The 24971-nt window shown below is 29.1% G+C and overlaps 1 protein-coding gene across 2 annotated transcripts in view; it reads right to left on the reverse strand.

The window, feature by feature from the left end:
- Positions 1-1641: 1641 nt before the first annotated feature.
- LOC106691562 (protein bunched, class 2/F/G isoform) overlaps positions 1642-24971 on the reverse strand; it is a 125118-nt gene continuing 101788 nt past the window's right edge. For both annotated transcript variants that reach the window (XM_014437383.3, XM_014437384.2), the window contains 3 exons: positions 8821-8872; positions 5254-5442; positions 1642-4078 (listed from right to left, as the gene is read on the reverse strand). In XM_014437383.3, coding sequence (XP_014292869.1) covers positions 5254-5442; positions 8821-8872 — 241 coding nt within the window. In that variant the 3' untranslated portion in view covers positions 1642-4078. The remainder of the gene's footprint in view (positions 4079-5253; positions 5443-8820; positions 8873-24971) is intronic.

A 24971-nucleotide genomic window follows, 5' to 3' on the forward strand; every position in this document is an offset into this window, starting at 1 on the left:
AAATTTGATTTTCTGAATTTTAGTGTTTTCATAAAAATCGAAGATCAACTTGAGATCTCAGTAATGCAGTATTTTTTTTTTATTAACATAATTTAAGCTTAAAAACTTAATTATACTGCAGTCAGCATAAACTTGTGATTTCCTAAAAACCCTGTTGCTACAGAGGAATTTCGGTTTGTTTCCACCTCCAACAGATCCTACCAATTATTATGCCAAACTAAAACTAAAAAAATGAGATTTGAATCATTGAGCTTGTATTATAACTATCAATTTTTAGTTAGTTTCATGACATTTTTTATTTGACTTCTTCGTGAATCACAGAGGAATTTGTAAATTTAAACAATAATTCTATAGTTAGAATTTTAAAAAATACAGTTTCAGCAGAAAATCCTCACAACGTGCAAATGTGCAGTAACCCCGAAATGGGAGACTATGTACAATATAAAATTAGTACCCAAAGAATATCTTTAAAAGATACTATGGAATGAAAAAGTGGTCTCTAATTATGATTATGAAGTGATTAAGGAGTTTATAGATCTTTAGAAGGGAGAATGTTCTGTCTGGAACCCATAAAGGTAGAAGAAACAAGATACAAGATGCTTGGTAGGGAATCGAAATAGTGTCAGTGTCAAGTACTCTTTAAATCACATAAAAAGAAGAAACCTAGATGGCACGTTAAAGGAAGCTTTTTTTTTGTTGTTTAAGGTCAAAAACAGGAAATGGAATTATAATCAATGATAATTTTAGTTATTGGTTTCAACTACAGTTAATTTTAGCCCAACACTGTTCAATCCTCAAAATTATTCGAAATTATATAATTTTATAATTTCAAACATAAACTTACAACGATCACTCTGAAATTTTAACAAAATAAGTTCACTGATATACTTCTTAACATAAAAGATGATCTCACAAGCATGGCAAATTTTATTATGATCAATTGATTGATTCTTATCAGAAATATTTTTTTAATTATAGTAAATTTGTATTTTATTCACAGTGACTGGAATATACATTGTACCAACTGGTTGGTCAGGCCACTCAATTATTGTCAATCCTTTCTGAGCCGAGGGAACGTCTTGTGATCGGAATTCTACAAGCAGCAACAATCCACAAGTCTGAGTTTGATCACCAATGAACATGATTAATTTTATGAAGATTATTTTTTTGGCAGTTTTTAATTGACTACTTGCCAAGATATTATTAGCAAACATAATTGTTTGATGTTTTGTGCAACATGTATTGCAGAACTCTTTTCTTATTTATATATTTATTATTTTTTTTAAACACAACCTCAGAATTCCCTGAAATTGTATAGAGTTAATTTTAGGAAAGAGAAATATAAAAATAAAGAAAAATTTGTAACAAAAAATTCTGTAAAAATATATAAGTCAGGAATGTTACAAATTCCGTTTAAAAACTTGAAAATTATAATTTTCACGTCACTTTATTTAAAATTATCTTCAGCAGAAATCATCATTATGTTTGATGTTGAAGCAAAGCATTCGAGCAAGAAAGTAGTCAACACAAAATTAAATTAAAATTAATGGTGGCTGAGGTTAGAGGAGGGTTTAGCAGTCAAGTAAATCATACAAAATAGCATTAGTAATCAGAACTCAAACTAGAAAACTAGAATTCAAATTAACTGCTTTGAAAAGGGTTTTTATTATGTATAAGATACACACTGGTTATGACTAAGTTTTATAATCACCATAGTTCTGAAAATTAAATATACAAGATTTGAAACTGACTATTTATTTCTCAACCTAATTACTTAATTCTAAAACTAAATAAATGTTTATTTAGCTTCAAAGATTGTTGAGGCTGTGTACAATACATAAGAAATGTAATTATGATTATATTATTTATTTGAAATAGAATAACATCCAAAGGAGTTATTTTACAAAATATAAGCTTATTAGGTTTGGTATAGAAGAGCAAATGGGTGGAATTATCTCATGAAATTGAAAATCTAAACAATCGCTTAAATAGAAATTACAATTAATTACATAACAAGCATCAATTTCATGAAACGAGATTACAGATTTTCATTTATTTGCAGTTCTATAAACCAGAGAAAAAGTCAGTTATAGATCCAGATCACAATTGAATGAATAAATAGGTCACAATTCAGGGAAGGATAGAAGTCATTAATTGAATTTACACGACATCAGTTCTTTACAATTTGACAATAACCAATATTAAAAATTAACAATTTAAAAAATACTGAGTAATTCAACCAAAATGGAGTTTCAACTTACTTCACTAATCGAACTGTTTTTAATGTCAATGCTATTTTAAATTAACGTTCACTATAATTATTAAAATTAGAGCTATTGATAACTTTAAAGTTTTTTTTTTTTTGTGATGTCATAATTTAATAAAATAAACAGTTATCAACTTTTTTTTTTTTTTCTTTTTTCCATTTTACAATAAGATGTACATTGAAAACTCAGTGAAAATACTATAGGCAAATTACAGTCTTAAAACACTATTAATTCAAATAATATATACAAATTTAAATACATTTAAACTAATTTCAGTATAATCGACTGAAATGGAATAACATACAAGACTACAAGTATTGAAAAAAAAAGTTTAAATTGTATATCGATTGACACTTTTCTGGTAACCTTGCAAGTTACTGCATATTAAATCACATTTCAAGATTAGTTCCCTTTCATTTATCAATGACGCTCATCTCTCGATAGAGGACAAGGTTTAGTCTTATTAGCGATTTACATATCAATATTTGTGATATTAATAAATATATATGTATGTATATAAATCTAAGTTTGCATACACTTGAAATGTAAGAGTAGGAAATATAAGAAGTCTATAGCCTACGCTTAACAATAAAAATCACTTGCAAAACCTTCTGCAATACGATACAAAAATATCTTCAAATTGATTAATCCCGGCAGAATATGTTGTCTGCTTTACATTGTGCTGGCTCTAGAAAGAATCGTCGATTACAAAACATCTCATAGCTAACACTCATATAAGTGTAATTACTAAAATAATAAATAAATATGAATCATAATATTACATAAAACAATTAGATAAGCTCTATAATGACTATAAATCTAAAAAATAAACTTAGACCGTTGAAGAAAATTCAAATAAACTTTAAAAATTGATTTCAATATACAATACAGAAAATATACTATCTTTACCACAGCCTGTATGGCATCACTTTCTATGCTTAAGCATTTCTCACAACAATCTCACTACACATAGTCACTTTCAAAGAACTCAAAGCTAAGCTCTGCATGTTAGGTTTCATACGTATAGATAGGCATAAGAGGGTAGACCCTTTAGTGATGAAATCCTTAAGATAATTGATAATACCTAATGTACCTGAAGTGCATCGGAGAACTTGATAAGCGCTATTACAGATAAGAATCATAAGATATTTACAGCGGATGCTCAACTCGATATGATCTGCTATGATATGCCTCTCTTCTTATTTTGTTAAATCTAATAACAGATTCACTTAACATGAATTGAGCATCGTTTACTTACTGTTAACTTAAACCTCATCTTAATTTTGTTTTCCTCTTTCGTTGAGCAGATTGATATTGTCGGTTCCTTCTTAGCAGAACAAAGCCTTTTCCCTGTATAAGATCACATTTAAAAAGAAAAAAAATAAGCCATTGAAAGTTTTAGTTGTGAAAATAACTTGCTTAAAACATAGTTGCCAATATATTAGTTTAAAAGCTAGTTTCAATATGATGATTACAACATTCATATACAACTTATTCATATGCATACATAGTCCTACAGCTAGACATACAATGACACAAGTGGAAGGTAAAGTTTATCAGGGAACATTAATATAGATACACGTATATCTTCAAACATAAAAAATATTTTTTAAAAAACTAAATGTAAAAATGCAAATATTTTTACTTATTTCATTTTAATTTATCGACAAAACATTTACATAATTAGGTGAAGAAACAGTCGAGAACATAAGTGACTAAATAGAAAAGGTCAACTGATGAAAGGTGAATCCAATCTGACTAGGGCATGGGCCAGGTGCGGAGAACTCGGCTGCACACAACACACGTGTAACCTACAACACAACAAATAAGAATCAATTAGGGTAACTATATCAATTTATATTGGAGGTTCTTAAAAATGAACAAGTTGAGTGAGACTCATCATTATAACAGTTTTTAGAACCAACTCATAAAGTGACAAGTATATAATATAGAAACCAGAGAAAGTATTATTAAATTTTAGAAGATCATTGCTTGAGCATGTGCAATTAATAAAAGGTAGATGGTCTTGAGCCAACATTTTGCTCCACTTTACAGGACTTCATCAGGAATAAAAACAAGACAAACAACTAAAATAATATGCAAGAGAATAAGATAACATGAATAAAAGTAAAATAAAGTGTTATAAAAAATTATATAAAAAGGAACAAAGTGAATTAAATTTAAGAAAATAAAAATAAGATGTACAATGAAAAGTATAAATAAACAAGAAAAACAAAAAAGTATTAGGGCATACAATGAAAAGAGAAATATAAAAATATCATCCTTCTGGCTGAGAATCCTCTAGAGCCGACATTCGGCCATCAACAACCAGTTTGTTTAGTGTTATGGGTTAGTTTTAAAAAATGGATGTCGAGGACTTGCTATTACTGTTGAGCGCTCCCTACTAAATGAGAAGGTGGGGAGAAAAAGAAACAAATATTGGGTACATCTCAATCTTATAGAAATATGTTTCTTCTTACTTTTAAAAAGAAAATTAAATCAGTACAATTGTATTCAGAAGAAAGATACATTGTTAATGTTTCTAACGAAGTCACTTTTGAGAAAAAATAATTAGTTTTTAATATTTTCATATTATTAATATATTCATATTATCATATATAAAAAAACTTGAAAATTAAGGGTAGATAGAGGCTTTCCATTTTTAAACCTCCCAAATTGATTGTGAAGTTTCAATTCTATCCTACAGAAACAAAATTAGAAAAATCCAACTGTATTTTTCTATATGTAATTGAGAACTTCATAATTTGAATTTCATATTAGTATTCTGGGCTGATAATGTTTAAAAATATTATGTCATAGCCTAAAGAGGATGTAATAATATACATTTAGCTGTATTCTCTTAATATGAAAAGGTGGTATGTATCATACTAAAGTAGGTACATAGTTAAAAAATATCTATTGAATGCTTTTTTTAAGTACTTCATTACTTTCTATTTTATTAACAATTATGGTTACTTCAACTGACCTAAGGATTGGTGGTAGTGGTCTGAGATGGCGGAGGGAGCAGAGCAAGAGTCTCGGGAGTGGCCCCAGCCCTCAGTGTAGCGTTCTCAGCCTCCAACTGACCAATCCGCTCCATCAACTCGGCAATCTTCTCCTTCAGCACCTCCACTTCTTCTCGCACGGCATACATTAGGTGAGACTTCACCAAGTCCTAAGCAGAAACATAATTTATTTTATCTAAAAATAACAATAATTACAAAGTTAATTAAAGCATTTAGATCAGTAGTTACAAGTTGAGAACAGATCACATATTGAATTTAATTTTTACAAGAATAACTAGTTAAAATGATTTAGCCAAAGTCAACTATGTGATAAAAATGGATATTAAACAGTTATATCACAAGGTCTACTTATAAGGAAAATTGTTAATAAAACATTAAAAAAAGTATTAGGAAATGGTAATTTTTTAAATTATTAATATTACAGAAGCACTTATAAAATCTGTCGTATCTGTAATAATAATGATATCTTTTTTACATTAAACTTGATGCAATGGAGTTGTAATAATTGTCAACTTAGGAATATAGATGAGTCTGTAAAAATTGAACTTGATTTTGATTTTTTGAGATTTTTTTTTAAATTAACTTTCTTATTGTTTAGAATTCCTACAAATATCAAACAAAAATTTACAACATTTTAAAATTAAATATGTTGTCAGTGTTCTATGAAATAGGGCAAATCCAATGATTTTTGGAAGAACATATTTTGTACTTTTCTATCAAATTCTATTTTTGAAGAAAAGCCTATAATATGTTTAAATTTTCGATAACCAAATAAATTTCTTAATTGGATTTGACATAGTTAAAGTAATAAAAATCATGACTATTCTATTAAGAAGGCAAAAATTCATGAATAACTAATTAGTTGAATTCACTCACCCTTTTCATAGCACACAAATGATATCCAATTCTAAAAAATCTTTTAATCCTAATTTATTTTTATGAAATAAGAAAATATGATATTAAATACAACATAAAAAACTTTTCTCCACATGTCAATTCTAATGTTTATGTACACTCCAAATATATATTATTATTAGTAGTACATGTTTTTATTGAATAACAGTATGGCTAAAAGAAAATTTTGCATGCATATGTTTTGGACCATTTAATTTTTTTTCCCCAATTCTAAAAAATCTTTTAATCCTAATAATTTAACTGTGATAATTACAATAAAAATTAATTATCACTATTTCTATACACTCCATTTATGTGAGTTAACAGAAACCGATCAGTATTCTGAATCCCAGATCTTAGAGTATTTAGAGATATTAAATAAAAATAAACAAAATGGTGATGAAAGATAATAATATTTTAAAATTTTTGATGATTGTGAGTCCAAAAAAAAAGATAGATCACTAGCAACTATACTTTTAATATTCTAATAAGGATAATTTAGAATTTTAATTAAAGGTAATGTTCAATGATGTATAAATGACTTAACTAACACTATCATTATAAATATGCAAATATTTCAATTGGTAAAAAGTTTAAATTTAAAAAATGGTACTGGAAACCTTTGAACTTCGATATAATCATTAAAATGTAAGTTGATTTTTCATGAAGAAGATATAAAATTATTAAATGAAGAAATATGAAACTGGAAACAAGTGTTCAACAAAAAGTTTATCTTGTCATAGACAATTTATTAATATAAAATAATGTATTTGTTATTCTCATAATTAAATTTAGTTACTAGAATAATGATTAATATTATTACTTATAATCATATTAATTTTTTTTGTTATTTATAACGATTTCAATATCAGAGAGAAAAACTTCAAAACTGATGGACCTGTGTCTAATAAAATATTTTTTTTGTAAATACATTCTTTCTTCAATAAATAGATTTTACCTTTCTAGGTAAAAATGTATTCATATGAATACACATGCAACAAACTACTCTTATAATAGACAGATTAAAAAAAATAATAATACAGTTTAGTTGAATTGAATGTACAGTAGAAATAAATTACTACATCAACAAATAACAGAAGTTAGAACTGAAAAGAAGAATGGTAACTGAACCCACCAATGCTATTAAAGAAAAATAATCAAAGAAAGTAACACTTTAAACTGAGGAAGACAAAAAAAAAACATTTAAAAAATAATTAAAACAGATTACTTTAATATATTACATATATATAAACATACTGGCGAGAAAGTGTATACATAATGTAATTTTCTAATTATTTTCTACACTAAAGATTAATTAATATGATACCCTATGGAAGGAACTGAACTTCCAAATTTAAGAAATTTATTGTGATAATTTAGGAATTTCAATCACTGGTATTTATTCAACACCACAAATGGCAAACCAATGATATTGGTAATCATAATTTAAATCTTTGGTTAAATTACTGTTATGACAAGAGGATTAAGTATGATGACGTTTAAGGGTATCCATCACAATTATGAATACTATATTAATGGAAAGAAATCACTCACACTAGATCTAAAGCCTGATGGATTGGCATAAAAAAAATAAATAGGGAGAGGCATTTTATACAAAAGATGCATTATTCTATCTGGGCCTAGTTTTCCTGTACAGGAGTTCCTGACTAACTCAGTACATAACCATGATTCTCTAAGCATCAGTTCTTATTAAGTTAACCTGACTATCTTTCCCTTGAGAAAATTATGACCAGACCAAAGGAGCCAACAGATGAGCGAAAGATTTCCCACATATTTCTGCTGTGAGACAAGAAAAAGCTCAAACTTAGGCTCCATGTAGAGTCTCAATTAAAGCCTTCTGCAGATGGACAGTATAAATACAAAATTTGACAAACACCTCTAAGGTTTAAGATTTGTTGAATTGTCAACCAAACACCAAATGATATGTTCATGTGATGCCAGTAAGAATATAGTTCCTTAATTAAGGTTATGACTACATGATTCATCACAAAATTGGTAAACAACAAACTCGAGAAGGATGTGGATGATGGAAAAGTCAATGGAAATACTTGTTCAGATTAAGAAAGCCACAACAAATTGGAAAGCAACAACCTTATAATATTTAAAATAAAATATAAATTATTTTTTTTTTTTAATAATAATAGGAGGTAGTCAAATAATAATTTAGAAAATTTAATAAAAAACTATTTTAATTTTATAAAAAGACTACAAAGGAATACCAACATACTATTACTTCAATATTAGGTTTCAATTTAACATAATCCCAGGATATTTATACCATTTCAAGCCAGATTCTGATTTTAATCTTGCTAGCAGTATTGTTTTAGTTGTTGAACTTGTAATTTAGTAAATGAGTATTTTATTTACGAATCAAATTTTAGTTTTAAAATTTTAGGACTAGATGTCTAAAGTCGTCACATGTTTGGATTACAAGGAAGTTTGAGATGGATGCCTGAGTTTCTGATACATATTTTTCATACAAAGCAAGTAAAATGAATAGTCAAATAGATCAATTAATAAGAAATTATACTCAGAACAATAGTTGTGCAACTTCAGAAACTGTAAAGTGCTCTAGATGAAAATTAAATATTATAATTAGTGTGAGTACTCACCATCGCTTGCTCAATCTTATTATCGATAGCAACTGCATTGGCCCCTGAAGTGCTGAAACACAAATAAATATGGTTTATTAATCAATCATCAAAGTAACACATTTTTCAAATAAAAAATAATCATATCAAAACAAAAATTTAAATGATCAAGCTAGTTATTGAATTGAAATAGTACATCGCACATCCAGAATAAAAAGGGCACAATTCAAAAAGTATCCATTTTTGGATACTAGCATTGTAGGAATAAAATTATTCAGTTAAACAATTGCAGCACATGAGTCCTTTTGTAGTGCTGTGAGTTGCTGCCTAATAGATCTAAGAGTCTATTGTTCCAGCACAAAACATGAACATTCTGGAATACCTTCAGACAAAAAGGGAACAGTATACAACCAGAGTAATAAAGAGGGAAAAAAAAACTTCCAAAAGAACTACAATATGATATTTATGAAACTGGGTAATTTCTATTTACTAAAAACATCATTTTTTGAGCAATGCCCCTTTTATCATTCTGGCTCTCCGGTTTAATGAGGATTAATCACTAAAAATTAGTTTGTATCTACTAATCACCACACCAACATGACATTAATCTGTTTTGATATTAATTTAACTAGCAATGCCACTAGCCACTAGAAAGACCATGCAATAAATATTTATCTGGTTAAATAAATAAAAATGATTTATGGTAATAATCAATTCATTGAAGCACTGTAAACTATAAAACCAAAACAAAAATAAACGTATGCTACATTAATTCTATATTAAAAATGCTAAGTTGCATAAAAGACAAAATGTAGTAAACTTAATGATCTATAGTTCATTTTAAGGTGTTGTTTAATGTGACACCTACAAATATAGAAGATAATATCATAATTGTATCATGAGAATGATTCAACAAAATAATTAGATTCAATTCATCAACCGATAATTTTTTATGAGACATAAAAATATAATAGTTGCAACATAGATACAAAGGAACATGTCAGTTCTCTTCCAGCGAACATTTTTTTATGGCTACCCATTTCATTAATACAGGTTAAACTTGGCTTTCAAATATTTAAAACTTTATTTATCATTCCAGAGGTTTATTGTCAATAAATCAAATAGATTATTTTTATAACTCTCTGCATATCACAATATCTTTTTAGATGGAAAATTTTAGAAATTATATTTCAATTTGTGGTAAAAACTTTCAATTTTAAAGTAATTAAAAAAAGTTGTTTTGTAAAAATAAAAACTCAAAGGAAATTCAAACAGTTGATAGAAGTATACATCAAAGATACTCATTAATTTTGAAGAAAATGTATAATGATTCAGGAGGAGGAATGGATAATGTATTTATATTTAGTGAAACTGTTTTTGTGGTTTGTTGGTTATGTCAAGATAATAAACTTTGGAAAACTGGTTGAACTTCCATAACCAATTCATTATGCTTTGTCTTTTTTCACGAGCGTTTTAAGCCACCTATTCCATTTATCATTTCAGAACTAATAAAATATAGTAAATTGAAAGAAAATACATTAACAGTAAAAAGGAGAGAGGGAGAGCTAGGATACAAAATGCAGAATGCAATTAATCTACCAATTAAAAATAAAAGTTCCTAAATAGCTGAGATGGTCAAGGAGTTTTTGCAGTAAACTTTTTAGAATTATATTTCCTTCAAAATGATCATGACTGTAAATGTTAAAAAACAGTACATATTACTTATAAAAATAATAAAGTAAGGATGATGAGACAAAAATAATAGTGCTTAAATGATATTTCAAGGCTTGAAGATCAGAATTAAGAAATATAATGTAATTCAATAAAACACAAAAACAAAAATACTAAATACTAAACATTTTACACCCGCCCACATTTATTGGAAGACAATATTTCTTTTAAATAACACTGGTCCTAGCTTAATGTTCAATAGCCAAAAACCATAATTAGTAACAAACGATTAACAGCTGATGAAATAATAATAATGCAAGATTTTAGTTTAAGGCTTGATGATTGCACCAATAAATTAAATATATATGATAAAAAAATATTTCCTTAAAACAGCAGCTATACAATATTATTGATGAATAAAACATTGATTATTTTATTAATTTTAAACTGAAGAAATAAATGAAATATATTGTATATACAATGAGGAAGAGTTCAGAATGCCATGTTTTAAAAATTATTATCTATAGAATTATACATATTTTGACTTATAATGAGTAAAATTAATTTATTTCAATTCTTAACAACTTTATTTGGATTAGAATCTATTATTATGAATATGTCCATTTTATTTTAATTTTATCTTCCGATTTATGAGACAATGCTTTTATTGTTTTAGTATGTATATGTTATCTTTTAATGCTTGTCAAATTAAAAAAAATAATAATCTTGATGTGCTGCAATTAGAAAAATATTATGAATTTTTAAACACATATATATACACACACATATATTTTTCATTCTCTATATATAATTTAATAAAATACTTTCTGCTTTATGTAACATGTTTTTAAGAGCTAATTATTGTAAAATCTATTAACATATAGGAGAAGAAATGAAATGTCGGACATAATATCAAATCTTAGTGAGCAGACCATGTGGTCCCTTCATCCAGTAGTTATACCCCACCGGTGAAACACAGCGGTCTTATCAAGGACTAAAATACAGGGTTTTCCAAAAATTTGATTATAACTAAATTCAAAAATATTATTAATCAATTATTTATACCTTAAAACATCGTTTACTTAAAAAAAAAAAAATTGAATCTAAGAGATTACTAAATGTATAAGTAATATAAATTCCAATTACTGAATAAATTGTTTTAATAACCTCATAGTCTTAATCAGCAATTGTGTAATAATACTGAAAATGTGTATTATATATTAAAAAAAAAAACTGTAGAAAATAGTTCCATGATAAAAAAATATATATATATAATTAAAAACAAATTGAATTCTCTCACTTCAACCCCCCATAAAAGTTCCATTTTAGGAATTATATGTATAAATTACTTGGTAAACCTTTGTTTCCGATTAATCTATGGATTCACGTATCCATCGACTTAGGTACCTAATTGGGTGAACAAAATAACGGAAAGGCATAATTTATTTTTTGAGTAATATAGCGGCAACTCTTTACCTCGTTATAACCATGGGCGAGAAGGTTTGTGCCTTTGAAGCTTTGTGTTTCCCGCGACACACTGAGAACGAAAATCCATAAAAAGAACGAGGTGAAAGAGGGCGCCGAGTACCGCATCATTAATTCAACAACAATCGATCACAAATCGAAACTTGACTAGCGAATAATGGCTAAATCGAAACGGTCTTCGACCCAAGCTACCAAAGAAGTTATGGGTTTTAGAAAAAAAAAAAAATTTCGAGATGTTCATTTTTATGATGTATATTCAAAATTGCATACTGTGGTATTAATTAAACAATTAAAGAGAATCAATGTTTTCACGCAGAATGGATACCTAAAGCCAGTTTTCAAGACCTATGGTAGAGTGTTAAATTTACAAAGTTCAAATCCGTTGACAGCATGACAGGTGGCATCAAAACAATTAAATTACATGAAAATTAGAAATAACCATTGTAATATCGCAGTAATTACAATTTTTTATATCGTTACTATATGATTGAAGCCGAACGATGATGATATATCGTTGTTCTTAGTATTTATGAAAATTGCGGTACATTTCATGGTATGTGACTTGATCAAATTATTTAAGCAGGCAGAATATCACTGATATCTTCGCACGAGAAAATATAAAATTTAAAAGGGTCAAAGGACATGTCGCGCGAAACCGCGCATTATGAAAGAGCGCTTTGCATAGTCGAACATCTTGGGCATCTAATGGATTGTTTTGTCTTTAATTTAGATGAAACTAGGTTAATAAGTCAATCAGAGACGGACGTGTTTCTGTAAAAATGCTTCTTTTCTTATTAGTGTTCGATTAAATGTTTTCTTTCAAGTATTGATTGCGAATGAAAACCCATAACTAATTAGCGCTCGTTAATAATCTCATTTCATTTATATATTTATCACTCTTGAACAGAATAATGAAGACTGTTAAATGGTAATTGTCTTCAGAGTAAAATTACTGATTTAGTGAAAAAGAAAATAGTTTACGTACTTAGATTTGGTTTTAAATAATGTACTGGTTCGAGTGTCTAATGAATAAACTTTAAATATAGGCACTATCCGTGGTTCACATATTACATTTGGAGTGAAACGTATTTAATTTTTTTTATTAAAAGTTTCCGAAGTTATATCATCCTGCCCTATCCATGAACATGATTCAATTAATTTTAATTTTTAATCATAACTTTAACTAAACATTGAACTTTAAATACATACTTACAGAGGGAATAAAAAACTTATGGATTGAAGCGTGAGCTCTAAAGATTATATTGAAAATCATATGAATATAGGAGTTAGAATGTAATTGACAAAGCACGAACGAAAAATGGTTCAATGTTTTTCCCAATTATTTTATATATAATTTTGACCGCCTTAAGATCGATTTCGTTTGCCTTCTTTAACGTTTATATAAAATATTATAAAAATGTAAGTAAATATATTACATAAACGTTAGCATATGGAAATATAGTTAGTATACAACTATTAATTTAGACTTTATAATATTTTATGGATCCATATTTGGTTATGTTAATGATTTAGAACTATTGGGTGATGACGAGGTAACTATAAAACTAAATAGAATTGCGCTGATGTAATAAAGTAATTCAGTAATGGTAAGTAACTAGGTTTTGAAATGAATACGTATAAAAGAATGTATATGGTTAGTAGCAGAAACTCGGTTTGTGGAGGTTAAGAGGTTTTAGTATTTAGGTTCGATAGTAAATAAAAAAAAAGAACTGAAGTGATAAGAATATAAAGCCGGGAAATGCTTGTTATTTTCCAATTTCGAAGTTGCTTAGCTCCTTCTGTCGAGAAACTTAAAGGTTAGAATTAACAAAGTTAACATCTTTCTTATTATTTTTAACGGATGAGTAACATACATGGCCACAAACACTAAGGGGAGAACAAAGGTTAACCTTAGGAGCCTTAAGATTTTGGAAAATAAAGTACTGCGCCAAATATTCGGACTGAAAAAGGATAAATTAACCAGAGAATTTAATAGGATACATACCAGCAAATAAGATGGGCGTGTATGATTGAAGGACTTAGTATCGAACGGATCCTGAAAATGTTAATAAACATTGAATCGATTGGTAAACTTCCGAGGAGTAGACCGAAACGTAGGTGGTAGGATTGCGTCAATATTGATATTGTAGACTGCGATTGGTGATATCGGCATCGAACTTTCGGGTCTACTAAGCCTTTATTATTATTATTAATATTTTATGTAAACGGTAAGAAGGAGTAAGAAAAGTACAGAATGAGTTTATAAGCCTATTCCACGCTACGAATTGCTGAGGGTACACTAATTATTCGCGGTCAATAAACTTTAAATTAAAATTGCCTTACCTCATCACCTTAAGGACTACAAAACTGGCAGATACTCTGGGACCAGCCATGACAGACTGCACAGGTGGAGGAGCAGAGAGAACAGCTTGGGATTAATACCAGTGGCAACTATCGTCATTTAATAGATCTTAAATATTTCAATCTGCACTGAGACGTCAGCAAAGCTATTAGCTCCGCTCGTCTCAGAACGAATGCATTGGGTCCAGTGTCATCAAGCTGGTGAGGAACAACGGGGTGACATCATCTGCTGGAATACACGAGCTACGGGGTGGAGGGATTTGAACTAATTGGTTCAGGATGATCTTAGTTCTTTATTAATTAAAAACGAAAATCTTTTATGGAAGATTAAGATGCTTATGGAAAGAAACAGTTTCCTAGCGCAAGGAAACCATAATATCATATTCAGAAAAGAGGGGTTCGTTAATTAATTTTATATATCACTGGTCCGTAAGAATAATGGCGGAATTGTCATCATGTTTAAGGAGTAACGATATGTGATTTTTATTATCCGAAAGTGTAAATCGTATAAACAGTAAATAATTTTTTAAGGGTAACAAAAAAAAAAAAAAAAAAAAAGAAGAAGGAAGAAAAAGTTTAGAACAAAACCGTTTGAGAATTTAATTTCCCGTAAGAATCGACGATTATAATTTGAGTATCGGTCGATTATGACTCCTCGATACATAAATTCTTCCATTATGATGACGGTTTGTTGCGGAAAATTAAATTTCCACACCTTTTTGTTCGATTATCCGCACAACTTATGCGCAAATAGTCAAAAGTGGTAAGTAGATATTTTTCGGTATTTGTTGTTTTAGAACTCAAGGCCGAGACAGATTAAAATATCACAACTATAAAATTTGATTTTCTGCGAGAATTCTTTATTCCAGAGTCGAGGGTCCTGTAACCGTAACTCATAATGATTACAAACTCGCCTCACCACCATTCACTATGACAAAGATTTGCCAAGTTACATTTCGAAATTAACAAAACTTTTTTTTTATTAAAAATACTCTTGAATATCCTCTAAGGTTAAAAAAGTAATCATATGTGTACGTAGCCATACTTGGTATGGGGAGGAGGGAACTAGTCCGGCATGTGGGCCTAGGGGTCCTTTCTCCCAACCCCTGGCGACTACCTGAGATACATTTCTCGGGACCGCCGAGAAATAAATATTAACTGCTCCAGGTTTGAATCGAATCCAGAACGTTCCGAACCCGTGATCTAGGACCTACGCCCCAATCCGCACGGTCGTCACGTCCCTACGTAGCCATACTTACATCAACTCGTGTTTTGTCCTTGGTCCATGACTATATCTATCCCGTATGGTACAGTATTAAAAGATAATACACATTTGCGTTAGATTAAAATAGAATTAAAACGTAATAGGTATTGTTAATAAGACCTATAAATTACCCGAATTCAAGCCATTATGTAATAATGAAGATTTATAAACCTTCAAGGTATTATTAGCTATGTTTGCCATCCTTTTAAATTTTCCATTTTCCTGGCGTCATAAATCTTACTAGAAGAAAATTAAAAAATCCTTGGGCAACGTCAGTGATAATGAGGATAAGTGATGATAACGAAAGTGGATAAACGGCCTCCATGTAATTAAATAATTAATAAACTTTAATATTTTAATTTAATTATTACCTCATACAAATCTGGAAGAAAAAAAAACACGATAATCTGTAAATAATTGTTGGGTCTTAAAGGATAGTAGGACTTTCTTGGAGGCATTTAACATAACATTTTTAAAATGTGGACTAATAAAATACGAGAACCACAAAAATCTACGAATAATGTGAGGATGAAAGCAAAAATATACAATGTGATAAGGGGCCCAGGTAGAGCCCCAAAAGCCCTATCCTCCCAGGAATAAGCCCCCGGGGACTATAAATAGGAAAATAACGACGGCTGGGGGCTTTGTACTAGTACTTTAGCCGGCGGGGCATAGATAATCCGATTTTAGTGGCCTGAGGGCAAGTTCATCTTTGTTCTTTCTGGGGTCAGCGACTCCATCAGTGGGGAGGTGCACTAAATTAATGAGCCATCATCAGCTAATTAGTGCTTAGGTCTTCATTGAAATTTTAATTTAGCAACGTGATTTAAAAATTAATTATTAAACTCTGTAAAACTGAATAAAACGCCTTGAAAAAATATGTGTAGAAAGAATTATAACAATGCATTTTCTTAAACAATATTTTTCTTTTTTTAAAATTCGTTGGGATCGCCTTCTCTTGTTTTTAATTCGAACCTAAAACAAACGGTTTCATGTCTTCACTAAAATTACAATTAATTGAAGTTAATCACAAGATAATGGGAAAAAAAGTACACTAAAATCCCGGAATATATTCACGCCAGTATCATGGTATATTAAACCAATAATGCAATCTATATCTTCTGTTTGTGTATACGGAAATTTATCTCTTTTTACAGTGTCTTTATTTTTTACGGGATGGAAGTATTCTTTCACTCAGGTCTTAATTTTTTTTTTTCTTTACTATGTAATATTAAATTCAATCGTATTTCAAACAATGATAGAAGAGATCAAATAACTCATTCACGCAATATTTACAGAGATATGAATTAAATGTAAACAAAATAATAAATAGGAAAAAAAAGAACAAATAAAATTAAACTTAAAGTAAAATAACAACTTAAACAGGTCCATTCCTATTTAAGATAGGGGTATTCATGATCTTTAGTTTAAAATGTTAAAGCGTGTTAAATGGAAAAAGTTATATTTTAATTATATTATTTCAATTTCTTGAGACAAGGTAATTATTTATTAAATAAATCAAAACTTGTATCCTTTTTTGTCTCAACACTTTTTATTTTTCACCAGTCCAACGTTTCGGCCATTTTAGCCATCCTCAAGGACATCTTCAATTATAATTTCTTCCTCACATTAAATTTAGTGTTACTTTTGCAGGCTATTCTGCCCAGGTCATTTCCTTTATTATAAGTTAAAAACCTATTTTTTAAAATTTAAAATCATAAATATTTAATTCTTCTTATATAAGATTATCCACAAAAACTCACAACCATATTACTATATACCACCCAATCAAGTATTTCCTTTAATCACCTTTTTATTATATTTTCCTTTAAATCCCTGAAATTAGTTTTTTTTTGGTAAAATGTATTTATTTGTTTGTTTTACTGAAAACTGATCTACTGCTGTGACTATTATTTCTCTGGTTCGGTCTCACATTGCTGTCTAATAGAGAATTTGTTTAACGGGTCACTGGGGAGGATCTAAGAAAGGGGGAATTCGAGAGAGTGAATTTGTCGATCTGATAAAATAAAAATTACGAAATGGAAGGGACAAAAAATGGAAAGAAAAAAAGGAATGGATTGTAAAAGGAAACTAAGAGAAAAACAAAAAACTGTTTTCTTTCTTTTTTACTATATCATGTAAATATATGTAACTTATATTTGTCCAGTCACGGATTGATTAGTATGCTGTGAATCCGATGTATTTGGGCAGCATAGATGAATAAAGTATTTCTCTCGCTCTAAATCTCTGCGATACTCGAGGAATTTTTTTCGTTTTTTTTTAAACTTGGATTACATAAAAAATTATCCTTAATTACGTCAGAATCGATAATTGTTTTCAGAAGCATATACCACATCTCCGAATTCTTCATAGCTTACGCCTGATAGATAAGATTTATCACTAGTTTTAACAGGCTCTAGACCTTGAATCTTTTTTTTTTGTTAACCCTCTATAAGGATATTTTATCTTTAATTATTTCCATGTTCAGTACCGTAGCGCAGAGGAGCTGTATAAATAACACATATATTTGTATTTTCGCCCTCATTTATGATCACTAAAATAACTACCACGTAATCTTCCATCATCCTTGATATTCAATCCATTAACTAAAAAAAAAAAAATCAACAAATTGTGTTAAACACGAATTGGCGTGTCGGTTAACCCCTGACCTGCTGACCCCCATTTATAAAGAACGCCTTGGGCAAGATGGGTCCAATGGGAGTGGGTTTTAATGGACGAAAATAAATTAGTCAGTATCAATATATAATTAAAAAAAAATTTTTTTTTTTAACCGATTAATTTATTATTTATTAGAAATGAATGAAAATAAACTAGCTTCAATTGTTTGTTATAAATCATTTAGTGTGTAGTTAGTAGGTAGGAAATGGCGGGACCCTTTTGTTAGAAGCAGGAAAATGGCAGAATTTCTACATCATTTGATACAAGTGAACGATTTTAGTTAAATAACACGATCTCAGAACATTCCACAGATAAATTCATTAATTAAACAATGCGATAATGTTGTTTATTTAAAAAAATCTTTTGTGCTGAATCTGTCTATTATTAGGAGAGAATCCGCGCTACTGTAAGGGGAAGAACAGATGTACTCCCTCAACCAACAGGGCCCAAATCGCTGAATAGAACAGCTGCCAAGGGTCCACCAAAGCCTAACAAACATTCTAACAGTTTCTCATAGAATGAACTTTCTAAAACTTATAGAATTCGAAAATTTCAGAACATGTTTTCGTTTATTCCTTTTAATTGATTATATTTACTTATTTTTGGTCTTTTAAGTGTTTACCTCAAATCTGATAAGGAACGAAACAATGCTTCCGTTCCACGAATGCAACAAAGGCTTCAAAAGTTATTGAACACATCTTCCTAAAAAGTATAATCCATACATCGTCTTACAACGCTTAAGTGGTGTGTAACAAAATTTCTGAGAGTGTATTATGATTGCAGATTAATGTTGGCAGCTAATTGATAAATTTGATGTACGCTAATTGATCATTTTGTATTTTAATTAGTTACTTTTTTTTTTTGGAAAAAGTAAAGGAACAAAAAAAAAACACATCACAAAGAAACAAAATCTAAGCAGAAAAAATTTGCAATAACCCAAATTTGCATTCCTGGCGACAACGTAGGACACTTAGTTTTGTGGTAAACAACATTAATTTTTATATTGTAGGAAGATAGTCCGGGTGGAGATTAATAATGGTACAAAATAGTAAAAAAAAAAAAAATTGTAACCAAATTCTAGTTACCAACAAATAGTTTTTTTGTACCTTTATTGACCGCCCGGACTATTATATTTTTCATCAATTATCAGATTTTTTTTTTCATTTATGATTCAATTCAATATTTTGTATAATTCCAAATTTGTTTGTATGCTATTCCTTTTCAATTTTATGTTTCTCTAAATGTTGGTGTTATCTCTTTTGTTCTATTGCCCTGATGAAGACCTGAAACTCAGGTCGAAACGTCGGCATAAAATAAATAAATATTGTTTTGTTTATTTATGTTGTTCTTTGCTGACCGCACCCCCCGCCAATCAGTAATCTACGGTCAACTATCTACACGTCATTATTAATTTTTTTTTTTTTAATATTTTTTATTTTTGGCTACAAATCTAGCGAGGGCGGGAATGTTTATTATTACTGTTATATTACACAGCGTATAAAGCACCTATTTGGCATTTTCTGACTTTATTCCTCAGCAAGATAAGTTATGAAATTATTGGAAAAATTCTAATTAAAGCCTTGAATTTTTCAAACAGCAATTAATAACCAGCCAAGGAGAAGGGGCTTATATAAAAAAAAATGGCATAATGAAATTAATTATTTACCTTGAGTAAGTTAAAAAAACAAAACAACATGATATTATTGCTATAAAAAAATCAAAGAATTATTCTAGGGATTTTATTTCCATCATAAATTTATCAAATTCGATTAAAATTAACTAATTAAGATCAGATGTTCCATTTTTTTTTTTGCATCAGAACATGAAGAATTATTAAAGTAAGTCAATAATTTGAAATAATAATTAATTAGCAATTAAATAACTACATATATATGAGAGAAGTGAATTATTTATAACAAGAAATACTGCCTAAATACATCGGGTAAAATACGTAGTGCATACTTATTATTTAATATAATTTTGTTGAATGCTCTATTTTATTTGGTAATAATAAAAAAGAATTACATAACTTTTATGGAAAATCAGTGATCCACAAAATTTAGATTTTTACTTCTGTGTATTGTAGAGGAGTGAAAAGTGCTGATGAAGAATAAAATTGGTAATCGTACCCAGAGTGGAGGGGTTCCGTGATAGCGGGATTCCAAGTAAATTTGCATCTAGTTGGCAAGGACTTAATTAAATTTTACATTAAAAAGAGGTATACAGAGGTTTTCATAAAGAAAAATTTCACTGAAGATAAGTGAGATGTTTCATTGATGTGATTAAGAAAGCGTTTTGAAAAGATTACTATTACCACAAAATTATGATAAAGTGACCACAGCAAAACTTTCTTAAGGAGAAAAACGTTTTAGTATATATAGACCAGAGAGTTAACAGATGGTAAACCAAAAAAACACAAAATGTTCCCTTGTACCATTTCCAGGTATGCTTGGGAAGGACGGTCATCCAGTCACGTAGCCTTCTTGGAAGCACTATCCTGAGTCCGTTTTCGCAACAGTGACATGGGACTATTCTTCCAGCTGGCTACCTGAGGAAGACCTCGGGATTGGCACAATGAAGGATTCGGGACCTGTTTTTGCGAAGACAGCATGAAAAGGTGAGGAAATGGCGAAGCTTTTAGAAATTTTTTGAGCCAATAGCGTTCATGGTTCAAGCCCAACCTGAGAAAAAAGAAACAAAAGTAGGTAACAGAGAATGGAAGGATCTACCTGAATTCGCTAACATTCTAATCACAATGGCAGTCAACAGGGTTTTATACAGTACAGGAGCCAGCTGCTTAAAATTCAACACTTTGCAACTAAAGCAAATACTTTATCAAACTAATTAGCCGTTTTAAGGCCATCAAAACTTGAAAAAAAAAATTGTATTTTGATTAGGATGGTTTATGATTTACGACATATTACTTGACTGAACTATTGGCTCTATAGACCTAGCAGATCTTTGGCCGCTCGAACCAGCTTCTCCACGCCTGGCCTGACTGTCTTCATTCATTAATGTAAAGTTTAAATTAATTACATTTTAAAGTCAGTAAATATATAGAAATTAATGTCGGAAATTATATGAAGCACAAGATAGAAACTACCAACGAATCAGAACTTAAGTTGTATTAGCATACTTATATATACGGATTTATGAATACATATTTATTTCATAATAATATTTATAGAAATTTTAAAACTGTATTTTTACAATCAATAAATAGTCTTTTAAACTGTGATATCTATTAAGATAGGTAAATTAAAATTATTGAATGCATAACCCGATATGTCACAAGATGGTCGAGGAGAGAGAAGTATGTTTATAATAAATAAAGAAGGGCGTAAAATGATTTAGAGTATAAATTAAAAATATGGACTAATTTTCAACTACTACTTCGGAAGGGTGACTCATAAGAACAGAATGTTCAGAATTTCCTGACCTTAGCATTGTACATTTCATTTAGCATATGAAATTTAATAAAGCTAATTTTCAAGAAAACATTAAAAATTAACGGTTAGTTTTATTCCAAATTTATTACTACAAGGAGAATAATTCATATTAGAATTAATTAATTCACATTTTTTAGCAGATAACTTGAACGTCTATTAAAATATAACAGTCAGCTGATCAGAAAAGAAGATCATTTATAACATGACTAATTTATTCTTTGCGTTTAGTTCAGATTAATTTATTTAAAAGCAGAAGAATAGATTGAAAAATTAAATTAGGAAGCAAGCAAAACATTTGTATATTGACAAGTGCAGCACAAAATAATTATTTACGGTACAGCTGACAGCTGATCAGCACAAAAACCACCCTTCTACAGAACATTTGGTTAATGTTAAGGTAGGTTTAAGCACTAAAATATTAACTTGAGGTTAAAAGAAAATAATAGTTACAAAAACAAAATACGAAGTGCTAACCGTAACAGCCACACCATTTATAAATGCATCAATTTTGTAATCAAAGTAAAAATGAAGCTGCTCTAAACAGCTCAAACTTGAAAATAAAGGAATCAGCTACATCAGGAGGTTTAAAAAAAAAAATTCAACTAAGTAATCTATCACCAAAACATACACTTCATTAAACTTTAAAAATTTTCAAACTTTGTAATCGACCAAGAAAAACCAAAATTAACCACTTTCGAAAATTGAGGTTTTGCTCTTTCAGATCTAGAAGCGTAATATTAATTTTTTAAAAAATTCGTGGGTCTGCTGTAAGCGGCTTATTTTTGAAACAAAGTAGATTTTTTTTTAATTTGGCTCTAGTCACAGGTCACCGCAGGATGATCCTCGGATCTTGGCAATTCCATCCGTCATTTTCGTTTCGTGGTCTCATATACCGGTATTTAGTCATTTATGAGAAACATTTAAAACAATTTAGAATTAAAAAAAAATTATAAAATTATTATATCTTTAATGGGTGAATCGATCTTCTATATTTGCCTTTTGTTTTGCAGGATTTTGGCTTGCCATGGTTGTTCAGTGAAAAATTACTGGCACGCGATAGCCTAAAACATTTCTTTAGACTTGTAGCTGTTATTTTAAAAGTAATTAGATTTTTTACCAAAAAATAATAAAAAAAAAAAAAAAAAAAAGAGAAAAGGACTTTGATTAGCTACAGATATATATATAGTAGAGCATATAGACAATTTTACGCATGTCTTTGAAAGTATTTGAAAGCCGAAATATACTAGAAGTTTGTTTGAAAGATAATGTAATTCCCTATAAGGATCTGATTTGGACCAGTATTAGTGAAACTAGAACAAATAATTTTTGAATAGGACTTACCAACCAAAACTGGTAAGGAAGGTCATGAGAATGTACATTTTATTGTTTGTTGTTTATTAATGATAATCATCAATTCAAATAATAAACCACTGAGTATTAATGAATATATGGCCTAAAAAAGATTACATGAACCACAGACTGATGAACACTGTACGCAAGCGGGTTTCCCCTTCGGTTCCAGTAATATATTGTAATAGATTCCAGGACCTAAAGACTTGCTATTTTCGGCGAAGAGGCGCTCCTTGAATTCACAACGCAGGGTTCCCTTCATGAATAAGTATTGGAAGAGAAATTAGGTACTGCGTACTGCGCGTCAGATCTCTAGAGGTAGAATCATTATTAATTGGGATGTAAATAGGTACCTTTGAGGCATCAAAGGTCAGTGAGGGGTTAGGTAACAAACTAAGTGTCGGTTCCTTAAATTAAGGTTAAATTATAGGTTTCTAAATCAACAAAAGAATTTTTAATAGCATAAAAGTAACAGATATTTTGTTTTCTGATTTATTTATTGTAATAATATATATAAAGCTTTACTTTTTAATTACTATTAATTCAAATCCAAAATTCACTCCCGAATCAAAATTTTTTATCTCAGCACTCATTCCAACAAAACTGCAGTATTTCAATAATTTTAATATAACTGTTTCATATCCTTACGGAAATATATTCCATTCCTAGTCCACAACGATCCAACTCTTTCTATATTCAAATCTCTTTGGCTATTCCTTATTTCTCCAAGAATAATAATTTCTTTTCGCCCAGAAGCTGTGTACATAATCCTAAATAACAATGAATTTCTATTTCCATATTATTAATTAATTGTTATCATTATATTAAGAAAAATATTTAGGTTTAAATTCTTATGTTTTATTCGTTTATTTCCATATAAATTGACTAAAATATTTAATTGGATAATTCCCGGATGTGTGTTAATAATGGTTATTTATGGAGTATTTTCATTTCTTTCCTACTTGTCATATTTTATGAATCGTAATGGGCTAAGGTGTTTAAGTCCATATTGGGACTTCGAGACTTTCTCTAGATGGACTTTGTTAAATAAATCCTAAAAACATAATTATAAGATAAAATTTTTATTTTACTATTCCATAAAACATGTTTTAAATAAAAATTAATATAATCTGCCACACTCAAGGACAATGAGTATTAAGGTTATAAGTGTACTATGTTGGTAAAAAATTGAATAAAATAAAAAAATAAACATAAAATAAAATGGATGATAATATAACCACAAATTAAAATAATTAGATGAAATTAGTAAAATAATAGCAAAATAAGCAAACAACTAATAAGGTAGAATTAAGCGTAATCATGAGTTTTTAGTCTTTGTAAGACCAAATTGCTACAACCGAAATTGCCTAATTTGCAATCATTCCATAATTGCGTCATTGCATGTCCATCTATCGATTTTATTTGGCTTATCAAGCTAGCGATTGGAAGAGTTTATATGTAATGCTATATAAATGGTATTCATAACCAGGAAAAATTGAATAATCCTTATTATACATTTGTTTAAAAATATAAATATGATGATAGGTTAACTGATAAGTATCTCCAAATATTTAATCAACTGAGAATTTTTGAAAAGTAATATTGTTTTATAACTTGGTTTCATAGGAAGGTACACCAAGAGATATAAAGTGTATATATACGTGAATAATTATAATTCTAAAAATTAATTAAGTTATACTGAAAGGTTCAAGATATTCATATGAAAACGGTTGGAAACCTTTATGGTATATTTTGAACATTGCACAAAAAAAAAGCAATTATATATTAGGTAATTTTTTTTTTCAAAAGGATAAGAATTGGCCCCAGGATTGGATACAGGATCAATATATTATTTAGGACAAGAGTGAAGAAAATGAAATATGATAGAACTTGAAGATTTATGTCAAGTGCGT

The sequence above is a fragment of the Halyomorpha halys genome, unplaced genomic scaffold (genome assembly GCF_000696795.3).
Source record: "Halyomorpha halys isolate HHAL.00 unplaced genomic scaffold, Hhal_1.1 Scaffold2487.1, whole genome shotgun sequence".
NCBI classification, from domain to species: Eukaryota; Metazoa; Arthropoda; class Insecta; order Hemiptera; family Pentatomidae; genus Halyomorpha; species Halyomorpha halys.